The sequence below is a fragment of the Phaseolus vulgaris genome, chromosome 4 (assembly GCF_051622355.1).
Source record: "Phaseolus vulgaris cultivar YP4 chromosome 4, ASM5162235v1, whole genome shotgun sequence".
NCBI classification, from domain to species: Eukaryota; Viridiplantae; Streptophyta; class Magnoliopsida; order Fabales; family Fabaceae; genus Phaseolus; species Phaseolus vulgaris.
Genome location: NC_143501.1, coordinates 14095895 through 14111134, shown reverse-complemented (window position 1 = coordinate 14111134; position 15240 = coordinate 14095895). Strand labels below are relative to the sequence as shown.

At 34.9% G+C, this 15240-nt stretch overlaps 1 protein-coding gene across 3 annotated transcripts; it reads left to right on the top strand.

Annotated features, from left to right (window-relative positions):
- The first annotated feature begins 415 nt into the window (after positions 1-415).
- LOC137837299 (transcription factor GTE1) lies at positions 416-13415 on the top strand. 3 transcript variants are annotated; one of them, XM_068646265.2, is made up of 10 exons: positions 416-598; positions 677-879; positions 1014-1139; positions 2017-2232; positions 3680-3757; positions 7561-7785; positions 7943-8041; positions 8203-8261; positions 12650-12800; positions 12969-13415. In XM_068646265.2, the coding sequence occupies exons 2-10, from the start codon at positions 877-879 to the stop codon at positions 13137-13139; spliced, it is 1128 nt and encodes a 375-aa protein (XP_068502366.1). In that variant the 5' UTR covers positions 416-598; positions 677-876; the 3' UTR covers positions 13140-13415. The 3 variants fall into 3 exon arrangements, with proteins under 3 accessions (XP_068502366.1, XP_068502365.1, XP_068502367.1); XM_068646264.2 differs by having other exon boundaries at positions 446-590; XM_068646266.2 differs by lacking the exons at positions 416-598; positions 677-879; positions 1014-1139; positions 2017-2232 and adding an exon at positions 3040-3143.
- The last annotated feature ends 1825 nt before the right edge of the window (positions 13416-15240 follow it).

Sequence of the window (15240 nt, the reverse complement as noted above, 5' to 3'; positions counted from 1 at the left end):
TTTTCTTTATTAATAATATAAATAAACAAATAATTAAAGTAATCATACCTATTATATTTTGATATATACTATCAAAAACCGCTGTATACTCAGATAAATTTAAGCTATGTTCTAAAAAAGTAATGTTCTCAAAGCTTCTTATCTGTGACCAGTTATTTTTACACAATTTTACTCTAGACATATAGATAATTTCAATAAAATTCTCCATAATTCATTATAAAAAAATAAAAAGGAAATAAATCTTTTTATAAATTAGAACTAATTTATATATAAATTATATTGACAATTAGAAAATTGTATAGAAACATATATGAAAAATTTATTTAATTTTTAGAAAAAAAGGTTATGAAAAAAAGCTAGTTGTAAAAAGAAACTCTTAATTCGATAAAAAGTTATGTTCTAAAAAAGTGTGTAGGGATTTAAGGTTTTTAAAGAACAAGAACAAGGTACAAAATTTTTACAATTACTGAACCAAAGAGTAATTAAAAGAAAAAAAAAACTTTGGTTATTCTTCTATCCATCCTCCTCCTTATGCAACAACCATTTTACGTCGCCCGGAGTTGCAGGAAAGACAGATAATACAGAAAGAGGTTCGAATGTGAGTAGATAAATTAGGGTTTATACGAGGAAAGAGGGATTTCGAACCTAATCTGTGTTTTCTTTCTTTCTTTGGCAGAGTGACTTGGGAAAGCATGAATTCACGAGTTTCTTCCACAATTTTACCCATTTCACCAAAAAAAGATCCTGCTCCTGATCTAACTCGCAAATAGGTAGCAAAATCACGATTTGGATCGTGATTTTTTGTACCTTGGCTGTAGACTTTTCACTCACTTCCTTGCTGTTTCCGCTGGTTGAAATTTGTTATCTGGAACTGGAATGGTGCTTACTCTACTTTTGTTATTTTCATACTTTCTCTCTCTCTCTCTCTCTCTCTCTGTATATACATGTATTATTCAGAATGTTAATCTGAAATGCCATCTATCACTTGGTGACATTTGGTACCCTTATGTCAGATGGAAACATTTGGTGCATCGATTTCAGAGGTCAGGAATGTTGCAACAGGTAATTCCAATGACGGTACGGTTGAAATGGAGGGTTTCAAGCAACGTGTTGATGACATAATTTCAAAGGTTGATAAGGCAAGTAAAGTTATTAAAATAATTATTACGCAATTGTGTATCATGTGCATCGTCGTTATTTGTTAGCTTTTGGTAGGCTCAATTGGTGTTCTTTGGAAAAGAGGTGCTTAGTTGCTTACTAGGAACAGTGTCCCTGGATTAATGTGGCCTAAAGGGAAAGAAAAGCCCTTACAACACTTTGGCTGGATTGAGAGTGCCCGAACTCTCCCGCAATTCACAAACTTCCCTCCTTTGTTTTTCTTTTTCTATCTTTCTTTGAATACAAGCTAGAAGTGCTTTTGGGAGCTTCTTTTTTGGAAATGTAGAGCTTTTTCCAATAGAGATTCCCAAAAGCACTTATAGCTATGTATCAAACAGACTTTTAGTACATTTCTGCTAGGTACAGCCACAACCGTCTTTTGCTCCTTATTACTCTTCCCATTCCATGAATAGTCTCCTATCACTTTTCAACATTGAGTTATACTTGAGGTTATATTTTGTCACCCCTCTTTGAGCTTTTACCTGATTTCCTCTTAATTTGGAATCCATTCATGTAGTTGGTTCCTGAGACAATTCACTAGTAATAAATTTACCTGATTTTGATTACTTTTATATAGGTATCAATAATGATGAGATAAGATTTGAGTTTTATTTTTAATGTTTGCCTCTCCTTAAGTGGTTTAAGGAAATACTATTACTCATTTGGCTTGATTTTTAATTGATATTTGATAGTTATTTTAATATTTAAAGAATGAAAAGTTGCCTGTGTTCTCTGACCTTCAAGAGGCTTTTAGGTTGATTTTAATCTGTATGTCAGTCACATCATGTCTGTTTACAATTGCTCTTGTTTGATTTTAGAGTTCAAGAACTTTTCTGTGTATTGTTTTTGTCCCATCAGCTTGAGCAGAAAGTACATGATGTGGACAATTTTTACTCGAGTATGAATAAAAAGCAAACAAACATGCCTAAAGGTAATTCAGCTACAAAGGATAAAGATAAGGAGAAACATGTTCCAAGTATTAAGAAGCAACAGCAGGATGCCTCACGTAGAGAAGTGGCTGCTTCAAAAAGAATGCAAGATCTTATGCGCCAGTTCGGCACAATACTACGCCAGGCAACTACTTTTCATTTATCAGTGGTGTTTGTGTTGATATGCTGCAGTCTTTGAATCGTATTGTTTTTAGTGCAGCTGTGTGAACATGTTAGTTGTCTGTTTATTTTGATGTTATTTATTTGTGACATTCGTGGGATCATTATGTAACAAAACTGAGTTCACTTGTACAATCTATTAGAAATAATACAAAATTGACTCTCTGAATTTCACTCTAATAGGCTTTTAGTTCTAACAATTTAGTGTAACGTGCTGGTCATGCATGAGTTTCTTCAGTATATACATTTGTGAAGAGTTATTTCCCATATTTCCTAATATAATCACTGAAAATTGTTGGAGATTCATTGACTAAAGATATGACTAAATTGTAGTATACAAGTAGGTGTAAATTTTACCATACAGATCGGTTTTGTAGGGTTGTGATATAATCTTAGGAAGTGGATTTAGACATAACTCAACCCTACAAAATTGGCTTGTAAGATGAGGTTTGTACCCACTTATAAATTGTATAGGCTTCACGTCCATGATTTAACATTTCGAGCATGAGATTAGATATTTGTGGGTAGTCTGATAGCGGGTGACACGATATGGTCAACAAACCTTTGTAGGATAGACTATTATATAGTCTTAAAAAGTAAATTTTAAGTCTAACTTAACCTTATAAAATTGATTTCTAAAGTGAGGTTTGTGCTTACTTATATAATATAATCTAGCCTTATCTCTAGTCAATGTGAGATTTCCAACAAAAACCAATACTAGATGTTAAAAAATAGAAATTTCAATATTTGAAAGATATATTGACAACTTCAAATGCCTTATAGTGAAATGTGGTTTCAACTTTCAAGCTTGATAATTGTAGACGAAGGAAAAGTGAGTGGACTGTTGGAAAAAAGGAGAAGCTTGCAATGAGACAAGTGAGGCTACTGCCCCTGTACTATTGAATTGAAAATTATAACATCCATGGAGGATTCTAGTTGATTTTGATTGGGAGTTGTCAAATATCTATATCAAGGCTATATTTATTTATTTATTAGTTTAATCTATTTGGAAATTGAACCAACTTTGAGTTATTTTTTTTCAAAATTAATGCAAGTTTTACGAAGTAGATAGAGCAATTTTCTTTCTCTGGCTTACCTGGGTTTAGGTTTTTACTGATAAAATACTTGATCACTTGTTAAAATCAACTTTCATTCTTGAGATGCTTCAATATATAAAATTTCTATTCACAAAACATTCTATGCAAAGTATTGTTTCATTTGATTTGGTGATGTTATGTGGCTTGGTTACTTGCAATTTATCTCTGATTTTCCTGTAAAAGCTTTTTTATGTAATGTTTTTTTGTTTGTAGATTGAGTAGTTTAGACTCTACTTTAGACTTTAGTTTAGGGAATGCCTGTCCCCTTTCAAATTATGAAATTATTTCTTTAATAACTGGTGTCTCTTCTGCCAGATCACACAACACAAGTGGGCTTGGCCTTTTATGCAGCCTGTGGATGTAGAGGGGCTTGGTTTACATGATTATTATGAGGTATGATTAATATATGAACTCCCCCATGTTACTTTTGCATTAGTATGGTCTTTATTGGGGTATTTTGTTGCTACTGTTTGGAGACTGAGGTTCATTATATTCCGTTTTAATTTTTGAGGTTTTCGTATATTTCATTTCATCGTGTAATGCATGTTAAGAGAGAAAATGCGATACATTTGATAAATTCTGTGTCTGACTTATACGATATAAGCTCTTATTTAGAATGAATCATAAATTAAATTAACATGAAGCCAAATTTACAGAATTACAAACATACATACATACATTTACATACATACTACTACTGTTGATCTCACATAATATTCGTAAATACTATTTTTGCATAATCTCAAAAATATTTGCATAATCTTTAACACTCCTCAGTATTGAGCACACTTCAGCTTACCTCACTTAGATTGGTCTTCTACAACCATAAATTTGTCCTTTGTGGTAAGATGGTCTAATATAACCTTTGCCTTTAAGCCAAAATTTGATGCTGGAGGCCTAAGAACCATAGTTACTCCTGTCCAACTTGTTAAAAAAGAGAGGGGTAGAAACATTGAGGCATTTGCCATGAGAAGGATTGAATTCACCAGGGGTCATCATGGTAGTTAGAATCACACGATTTTACTTTTCTGCATGCCTTGGCATGTTCATCCATGCTCAGAACTGCTGCTGAGCAGAATCAGTAGACCTGCTGTGCAAGATCGTAAAAACAGTGGAATTGGAGTGTTTCTCAGGTTTATCTGGATCATGTTTTTGTCTGCGAACTTTTAGCATTGGGTGAAATTTCTTTATTTATGTGCTTTTGTAAACCTAAGCCCCAGAACCAACTTGTTTGTAACTCCAACACTTGGAAGTACTATAGTATTTTAAGTTGCTTTGCTTATCATTTATGACTAGTTATGAGTTCTGTATTGGGTTTAGTCATGAGCTTCTTGTGCTTATGAATCTATGATTAAATTTAGGCTTAATTAAAATTGGTGTGTTACATGGTTTTTTTTTTCTTAACTATGCTATTATGTGCATATATACATATATATGTATATTGTGTAATTTGTTGAATCTTATGCTTTGTGTTTTGATTCCACAATTTATGATTTCTGTATCTCCTTTTTGAGTTTGAATTGAATCTTGTGTTAAACTACCTTGCCATGGGTTAGTGGAGGAGAGAGAAAAGGTTGTGAAGTGGGAAATGTGCCAAAAGGTTGATTTCAGCCTCGGAACTGTTCCTCTTTTGTTTTAGTTTTTTTAAATAGTAGTAGCTCTTACGAGTCGAGTTACGATCTTCGAGTTTCACAACATTGCTCCTTAGCAATTATACTCATATTCCTCGTGTCCAGGTCCTGAATTACACAATAAGAGAAGAAAGTTATTGAGCAATTCAATTTTTTTGTAATGACATATAACACATCCTTTAATAGAGTAGATGATTCTAAATAAAGTTATATTCTCGGATTTGTATATGGGTACACTACCATCATTTGCAATTGTAATGAGTTGTTCTTTGGTCATTTTGACGTAAGAATTGAAGAGCTTAGGAATAAGAGTCATGTGATTAGTGGCTTCTGAATTCAAACACCTTGAGACAAAGGGCCAATATTTATTATTGAATGTACTCTTACCTTTCATGGGTAGGGTATACAAGCGTAGGACATAGTCATTGATTCATTGTTTTCAAATGATCAAGTTCCTCTTTAAAAACTTTCATACTAGACATTGAATAATACAAAACAAAGAGATAATATATATTCAACCCTTATTGCTTTGATTCGTAACAAGAAAATGCCTGTTTGGCAACAAAATCAAATCAGAGTCAAATGAGACGCCACCCCTTGCTACACCAATTACATTCTCATCATATCCATTTGTTTAAAAAAAAGAAAATAAAAACATGCTGAAATGAATAGGGAGATTTTGTAGATATTTTTTCTTAATTACTATGGAGAGGTATTTAGAATATATTTTATCCTAATAATCTGTTGTCTACAACAGAATGCTCTCCTACTTGTTATTTTTCATTAAAATTTCTCTTTTCAATTCTTTGTTCCTAACAAAGTCTCACACCACTTGCAAAAATCCCCATCCCCTCACTTGGGAGCAGACATCACATCATTTCACTTTCTTTTTTTTATCTTCAATAATATTGAATTTTCTTTTTCCCAATGATGCATCTTTAGCTTCTGCATATATTTTCATCATTAATGGTTTAATTTCTTCCGACCCGGTAGCACAATGTTCAGAATATTTTCTAATCTCATCTACGCAACATTTGAATCTCAAAACTCCTACACTCATGGTTATGAGAAACAGTCATAGATTTAACTTTTCAGGTGTTTCCTTGAATATCTATTATATGGTTCCACCCAATATTTGACATGTTTGGAGATTTTTCCTTCTAGCTTTAGAAACTCGAGACAGTTGCATTGCTATAAATTGAATTTGATCTAGTTCCACTCCTAGACATTTTATAATTTAAATGGTACTGAAATATTAATGTATAATAACAGTATGGAAAATAACTATAAAAATTGCAGTTCTAAGATATAAATTTCAAAATACGATTTTAGAAAATCATAATTATAAATTTGGGACAATAAAAACTTATGTTGTGGATGTTACAATGCATTAAGGTAGAGACAATAAAAAACCATCAATGAGGAGAAAGGGAATTGACCTTCAAATGGGGGTCATATCCTTGTTGTTGATGTTCAAATCATACACAAAGAGAAGAAATTGTGTGCATTCACAATCCAAATCGCATGAGGAATCAAAATTGTGTGCATACTCGAAATGTGAGAAAGAAGGGAATAAATTTTGCATAGAATTATAGTAAGAAAGAAAAGGCATGAGTTACTAACCTAATTTTATGCTATTCTTAGAAACCCAAAACAACTAGTTTAATGCCATTTTATTTAAAAAGTATTGATGTAGTCGTGCGAGCCTATGGAATTTTATCTAAAAACTGTGTCCAATTTAACTGGTGTAGAGCCTGAAAGAGTTTGAGTGGAGGTGATTTTAATCTTATAAGCCAATTTTATAGGGCTGAGTTAAGTCTAAACCCACATCCAAAAATGGTATTGGAGCCTATTCTAGATTCATAAAAAAGGTTACTTACTCATGCTATCCACATATCATGCTCAATAGAATTAGACATGATGGGGGTGTGTTGTGAAAAACCAAGTCTCACATCAACAAATGGAGTATGAAAAAAAAGTATATAAGAAGTTTGTTTTGTGGTTTGAGTTAGGCTTAAATCCACACTCTAGGAACTTGCTATGTTGTTCTTGGCCTGTAAACAAGTGAGTTACTAGTTAACTTGGGAGTTCAATAACTCAATCGAAATCACAATCATACTCCAGTCCTACACACCAATGTTCCCACGAGCGATTTAGTACATCTTTTGATCCTAACAAGAATGGTGTTCATGGAGTAGGCTTGTCTCTTTCTCAGGTTCTATATGAGTTCCATGTATTTAAGCTACAAAGTGGAGGCTCTTTTTTATAGATTTATAAATACTTTAAATAGCGGTTTGCGCAGTTTACTTAGTTACATGCATATAGTACCTAATATCCCCTAATTTCCTTAATTGCAATATTTACATACTCTTTATCATTGTAATTCTTTATCTCTTCTCAAAAATACTTTGCAAAGAAAGAACAATTATTTTGAAACCCTAATAGATTACATTTTTGTGATTGCGAATGACTGATTTCATTCAGAACAGGGTGTTCAGGGATCTGATTTTCCATACAATTCTCTTTCCATGCTTTGATTGATCTGTTGTATATGCTGCTTTCTAGGTCATTGACAAGCCCATGGATTTTAGTACGATTAAGAATCAAATGGAGGCTAAGGACGGTACTGGATATAAGCATATTCGAGAAATATGTGCTGATGTGAGGCTGGTTTTTAAGAATGCTATGAAGTATAATGACGAAAGAAGTGACGTTCATGTGATGGCAAAAACATTGTTGGCAAGGTTTGAGGAGAAATGGTTGCAACTTCTGCCTAAAGTTACTGAAGAGGTAACTTATTTTGAATTAATTGTTTGAGACCAATTGTTGTGTTGGATGGAACATTACTAATTCAGAAATTTTGTGATCCTATTTCATAGTGTAAACGTCTTACAATTTTTGGCAACATTGTCTTGATACCTGTTATCATGAGGTTATTAAATTGTAGGAAACTAGACGAGAAGAGGAAGAAGCTGAAGCACAGTTAGCATTGCAAGTTGCTCAGGAAGCAGCTCAAGCTAAAATGGCTAGAGACTTAAGTAATGAGGTATTTGTAAGAGGTTTACAACCTTATTAAATCTATAATATGGGACCATGAATTTAATCAAACGATCCATATATCTTTTCTTCAAGTATATTAAAGATACACTTGATTTGGGAATATTGAACTATATCTACATTTTTTAAGGTGTACTCTATATTTTTCAGCTGTATGAAGTTGATGTGATTCTAGAAGAGCTACGGGAGACGGTTCTTAAAAGATGCAGGTTAGCTGTTGTATCATATGTTTCCTGAAAAACATATTCAAAATATAACGTGATATAGTTTGGCCTAAATATTTTGTATGCTTTGTGATGCAATTCTATGCATGCTTGGGGTGATACTTTTGGGTTACAAATAATAAAATCCATTGCCTCTACTCTTTTCTTCCATCTATGCCCAAAACCTTATAATTTCAAGATGGTATCAGATTGTTTCTCTTTCCTCCTGTGCATACTCCATTTTGCTGTCATGTTTTGTAAAACTAGGAGCTATACTTAATTTCAATATTTATTCTTTAGATGTAGATTGCATCCACCCCACAGACTTAACAAGCACCTTTTCAACCCTTTGGGTGCATCATTCCCTCCTCCCGAAGGAGGTTGATCCAATGTTGTTAATGGTGGATGGTGGAGCATAGTGGAAACCCCAAAGACACGCACACTACAAAAGAAATAGAAAAAAAAAAATATAAAAAAATGCAGCAGATATTGATACTGAAATGTAGATTCCAGTAACAATTGATTAAATTCCTAGGATATTATGTCAAGTTTCTCGAGTTCATAGTAAAAAGTGCCTATATATACATCAATTAAGTCCTTTTAAGTTAAAGAACCAATTTGATGTCCTTCTGAATATGATAAAAACAATATATATCATACAAATTAACAGTTTTCAATATTGTTGTTGGAGGTTTTCAATATTGTTGTTGGAGATCCCACATCAACTAGAGAAAAAATCAATTTATAATATATAAGTAAGGGCAATTCTCACCTTATAAGTCGGTTTTGTGAAAATGTGTTAGGCTCAAACTCACTTCCTAATATGGTATCAGTCTGGTAATAGTTCTCTTTTCTATTCCCTTAATACTACTGACAATTTGCCCTCTATCACCATTGCCAATGATTTAAAAACCCAAGCTTGAGTCATTGACACTACCCAACCCCTTCTATCCTTTAGTGTTGGTTTTGTCTTTGTGTATCTAACTACTCATTTAGTTTACTTTCTGTCACCCGATTAACCAAATCCAATGACATTATTCTTCAAATTCAATAAAAAATTGTTACCTTGTGTAATCAAATATTGGGATGATGATTGGTGTTCGATATAAGTTGCATGGCCTCTATTATCTCTCTCCATCAACACCTATCTATTTGGTGTCTATTATTTCTCCAATGACGATTCATGCACAATTAGGACACCTTGGGTTTGACCAAATCGCAAAAGATGGTGTCAAATATCTAGTTTGAATAGTGAGTCATGTTAGTTAGATATACACATTTATCTTTGTTCTCCTTAGTTGACTTGGACATGTGTGGTCCTTCTCGTACTTTCATACACTTTTAATGAAATCAAACATTATTTGGCATACCTATACATGCTTTTTGTAGTTACAATGCCCATTGGTGCCTTGGAACAAAGATAGACAGAAGGGGTTCTACCTGTTTATCACACTCTGACGATCAAGTCAGTGAGAGCATACAAAATAATAACGAGTTTCAGTCTCTAGCACTCAGAAACAGCATACCTTTACCGGGAGTCTCAAGCCCCTTTTATAGTTATCCCTTTAACAATTTTCTCTCACGAGAATATAATCTCAACTGAAAGCATAACAAAAACAATATTCTGCCTACAGGCACCTTTACTCACAGTAACAACAGAAGAAAATCTCGTGCACCTTTATTCTTAGGTGCTCACCACTTAGCTAATATCTCTATATATTCAAATAACAACTTTATGCATCTATTTATTTATCTAACAACTTTGCTTATATTAACATATATACTTGACTAACAACTTAATATATATCAACACATATATTTAACTAACAACTTTATATTAGCATTTGACCAAACTTATTATCTTCCCTATTTTTAATTATTCTCCACCGGGCTTACCAATGAAACTGGGCCGAGCTCATGACTCGCCCTTTGGGCCCAAAATCGAGCTGACCATACCGAAATACTTGGACCAGGGATGGTATTTAACTTCCCGTGGATCGGTGTCTCATGTGCTGGCTCCATGAGGACAACTTCACCTTGCGGTCCTTCCTGGCTGTCCTCGAGATACTGCTTTAAGAACCCATCCTTGACTAGGTCAGCCAGTTGGTGACCCAAGGCTATGCATCGCTCCATGTTATGCTCGAATGCCCTATGGAACTCGCACCAGGCATCTTTTTGTGACCCTAGGTTTCGCTCCGTCTTCTGGGGAAACTTCAACTTGTCTACCACTCCTGGCATACCCAAGAGCTCTTTGTAGGACACAAAACTTGGGCTGAGCTTGCGGCTCTTCCCTCGCCTTCCCCCTCGACTCGTCCTTCTTGGCCACATAAGGCACACACCTTGAGTCCGTTCTCTTCTCAGCAGAGGTTTCAAGGACCCACTGAGGTCGGTCTCGGCTGCTCTCCTTAGGCTTAGGCTGCCTAGAGTGCGAGCATCCGTTCTTCCGGAGCATGGCTTCTTCCGCCTCAATATGTGCGATAGCCCGCTCACGCACCTCAGAAAACGTCTCAGCTGGGTTCCTGATCAACGAATCACTTAATGGCCCTGTTGCCATCCCTTGCTTGAAAGCGGCGATCATCATCTCTTCATCGTGTGTTGAAGTCTTACTGTCAGTGTGTTGAACCTGTTCAGATACTCCTTCAACCTCTCTCCGTCCCTTTGCCTCACACCAAAGAGGTCATACAGCCTTGGAGGGTTGACCTTGTTGGCAGAGAACTGTTCTCTGAACAACCTGGTGAACTGGGAGAAAGAGGTAATGTGGTCGATAGGGATCCCATTGAACCATTGGAGGGTTGTACACGTAAAAGTGCCTGTGAATATCTTGAATCGAATGGCATCTGTTCCTCCTGAAATGATCATCTGAGCATTGAACGTCGCGAGATGGCTTTTAGGGTCCTCTACCCCCGTGAAAAAGGCCATCTTGGGTGTGCTATAGTGAGGTGGCACGGCCTCATCCATGATCGCCTGTGAGAATGGCTTGGGAGTGTTCCCTTACTGGTTAAGTTCGAAGTTTGTTCCCTGGTGGAACGTCGGTCATGTTGCTGCACACTCCTTCGCAACTCCTCACTGGTTTTACGCAGCTCCTTGCTGGCTCATACATTCTCCTCCATAGCCATGCGGGAGGCCGCGATCTCTGCCATCAAGCGTTGTTGCAGAAGCTCTTGCTCAACTCAGGCTTCCGCTCGTAGCCTTTCCTGCTCAGCCTTGGCTTCTTCGTTTGCTTCTTGGAGGGCTCTCATGGTCTCCATGAGTTGTTGTAAGGTGGGAGCATCGCTTCCTTCGGATCCCAACGGTGCTTGCCTCGTGTTCCTCATCACATCAGAAAACTCAAACACAACTGTGGATGAGATCAGGTTTTATCGGGCTCCATGGTGGGTGTCAAATGTTCTCGCCGGTTGACCTCAGGTGGACTGGATGGTGAACTCCACTTCTGATCTGTCTTCTCTGGAAAGTCTGGCACTCGGCTCCATTGGACAGAGTACTAGAGATATTAAATCATCAAATCAGTTTCAGTCTTAGTATTCAGAAACAGCGTACCTTCACTGGGGTTCTCAAGCCCCTTTTATGGATATCCCGCAAACAACTTTTTCTGTCAATAATGTAATCTCAACAAAAGACCATTTAATCATAAGGAAAACCAACTACTAACGGGCACCACTTATCTTCAAGTGCTAACAGCAGGAAAACATTATGTTTAACAAGTGTACCATTATTCTCGGGTGCTCCTTTTTTATTGTCAACAACTATTAATTAATATGTAACTAACATGTATTAATTAATATATAACTAACTTGCATATTATCACAAGAGATAAAATATCTCTTTCATCTTTAGAATAATATCATAACAAATTTAAACAATAATATCACAACAAATAAAATGTCACTTTATCTTCAAAATAATATGATAACATATTTAAACAATAACAATTATATATTTCATTTTTAAAATAATATCACAACGGATAAAATATCTCTTTATCTTTTATCTTAATTATCTTTTTTGGGTCGACCCCTACCTGGGCTGAGCTCCCAACCCACCTCTAGAGCCCAAACGTCAAGCGGACCTCCCCCAAATACCTGGACTGAGGTCCCGAGCATTCCATTCCAGTACATTTTTTTTTTCATGAGAATTGGTGAAAAGGTAACAACATGAGTTGTTGAATTGTACTGGTGATATTTGTATTGTTTCTGACTTTTGTTGGGATAGGATGCTGTTCCACATTTACGTATCTCTTAGTGGGTTTGGTTTGACCCTCCACATATTTGTATTTCTTTTCCCTTTAATAATATTTTTAAGAATACTTCGTGTGATTGTTTAATAATCTTTTCCCTTCATATATGTCCCCTAACTTAGTATTTCTAGAAAGATAAATTTGAGAAAATTATTTGCAGAAAAATGTCTACTGAAGAAAAGAGAAAGCTTGGAGATGCTCTTACCAGGTTGTCACCTGAAGATCTAAGCAAAGCATTGGAAATTGTTGCTCAAAACAATCCAAGCTTCCAGGCAACTGCTGAAGAGGTGGATCTAGACATGGATGCTCAGGTCATTATGTGTTCATTTCAAAGTGTCATGACATTCAATTTTTCCTTAAAGTCTAAATATATAACCAGATAAATAAGATTGTTTTTGTTTCTTTTTGGATTGAATACAACTGTTTGTCACAATTGAGTTAGTGAGTTGGCTAATGTGTATATTGTGTTCCTTAAGCAGAGTGAGTCTACCTTGTGGAGGTTAAAATATTTTGTTAAGGAGGCTTTAGAAGTGCAGGGCAAGAACTCAGGAAGCATAGGTGGCAACGAAAACCAGAACAACAACAAAAGAAAAAGAGAGTTCTGTGATGCTATTGCCAAAACGAAAAAGAAGACCAAGAAGCCAACTTGATGATCTTTTGGAGATGATAACCCCGCCCTCCGTTTTAGATTATCTCAAATGATTGCTGATGCCGAAAGTGTAATTTCAAGAAACAAACCCATGAGTAGAAGTCATTTTGGAAGAAATCCTTGGGATGTAACCTATTAGTTTTGAAGGTAATTTTGGTTTCTGTGGTGTTTTAATTTTATTACAAGAAACCAATGGCTAAGTCATGGAAATCATGTATATTATCTTAAACTAATTTTAATTCAAGGGACTTGCTCCCAGTCAGAATTTTCTCTGGAATTCTATTTTCTAATTTGCATTTTTTAGCCTTATTTCCATATTTGTTTTAGAATTTGTTATTACTTCAAACTATCTTATGTTAGGAATTATTTATCCATCCAAAATGAAAAGTAAACGTATATCATAAATTATTTTGCAGATGAATTTGCCCAAGTAGTTTCTTTATGTTGTCTGCAAATTTTCTTTCATGAATAGTTTCTTTTGTCCTATATATCCGAAAGAAAAATTATTAGTTGTTTTTTAGATTAAAAAATTGTTTGTAATTTCACTTGTATGTTTAGGATAACTGGTTTATATGGGTGGGATATTTCATAAGCACTTTTAAAGAAGAAAATTTTAAAAGTTAAATAAAATAACTAAGTTTGTATTTGGGTTAAAACATAAAACTTTAGAAAGGTTTTATACGAAGAAGTTCCTACAAAATCAATTTGTGCAGCAGTTAACTGGGAAGATAATTTGTATTTTTCTCAGTAGCTAGAATTTCTGAGCATATGGTTGTTTTTTTCTTTAACAATTTTTTTTCCAATTATAATCAATAAATATTATCCGTTATTGAAGTATTTAGTTTTTAAAACTATCTCGAACATACCTTATTAAAAGTTGTCGGTATTTAAACATTAAAAATACGATGAAAAAAAAGTTATTATGAATACGAAGACAGTACCATATTTATATAATATTTTTCATAAATAGAAGATCATATTTATTTAATATCTTTGATGAAATAGAAAATCATTAAAAAATTTAAACAGGTTAATTAGGATTTAATTTTTTTATCATATGCATGGAAAGTAAAACTTTATAAATAAATATTAAATGTATTATAAATTTGGAAAAGAAGAAAAAAAGTAAATTCTCGGCATCTATTAATTTGAGTCGATACACATAGCACGGCAAATTATTGGGTGTTTTTTTTGCCAAAACATTCTAACTATTCTAACATCCTTCATTCATACTGTTATTTTTTTTTTTTAATTTCACTATTCTGTCTCATAAAACCATTTCATTTCTTTATTTCTATTTATTAATATAACTATTTTCTGCCACTCTGTTGTTGGGTATGAAGCCAGGATCAATTGGGTTGAGCTGAGTAGACACCATGTTTTAGTGAGTGGGCTTAATCATTGTGTCCCTTTATTATCTCTATTTATCTCTATTTAAAGAGATCATTGTACTTGTAATTGGTGTACAACAGGATATAATGTAAACCTAATAGTTGCCCGTGTGGATGTAGGTTGCAGTTGGCAACCGAACCACGTTAAATCTTGTGCTGTTTATTTTTCTGCAGTTGATTCGTGATTGTCTGTGTTGCTTCCGCGTGCGTTTTTCCCATCAAGTGGTATCAAGAGCCTTGGTTCGTTTACACACTAGAGATACGATCAGCAGAAATTAATCGACGAGATGTGAAAATTGCGGTTGCAGTAGCGTCCCAGAGTTAGGGTTTCGTAGAGGCGGCAACAATGTCCCAAAGTTAGGGTTTCGCAGAGGCGACAACAACATCCCAAAGCTAGGGTTTTGCAGGGGTTGCAGCAGCGTCCTAAGGCTTAGGGTTTCCCAGATCTGCTTCACAACAGCGGTGACCAGCGACAGTGGTGGTGCGGAGCGCAAGGGCAGTGGGGACTGCGACCAGGTCTGTTGGTGAGTGATTTTGGGTGATGCAAATTTTATGTTCTTGATTTTTTTTTTTTAAAAAAGATTGCCAAGATCTGAAATCAGTTGTACCGAGTATCTCGTCTAGTCATTTGAGATGACAGAAGAAGGGAGGTTCATAATTGAAAAATTCGATGGTATAGATTTCAGTTGGTGGAAAATGCAAATTGAGGAT

Excerpts from the sequence above, each read along its gene's own strand:
- LOC137837299 (XM_068646265.2), top strand. Across the intron at positions 7,786-7,942 it reads TGCCTAAAGTTACTGAAGAG|GAAACTAGACGAGAAGAGGA; the intron begins GTAACTTATTTT and ends ATTAAATTGTAG. Across the intron at positions 12,801-12,968 it reads ATCTAGACATGGATGCTCAG|AGTGAGTCTACCTTGTGGAG; the intron begins GTCATTATGTGT and ends TTCCTTAAGCAG.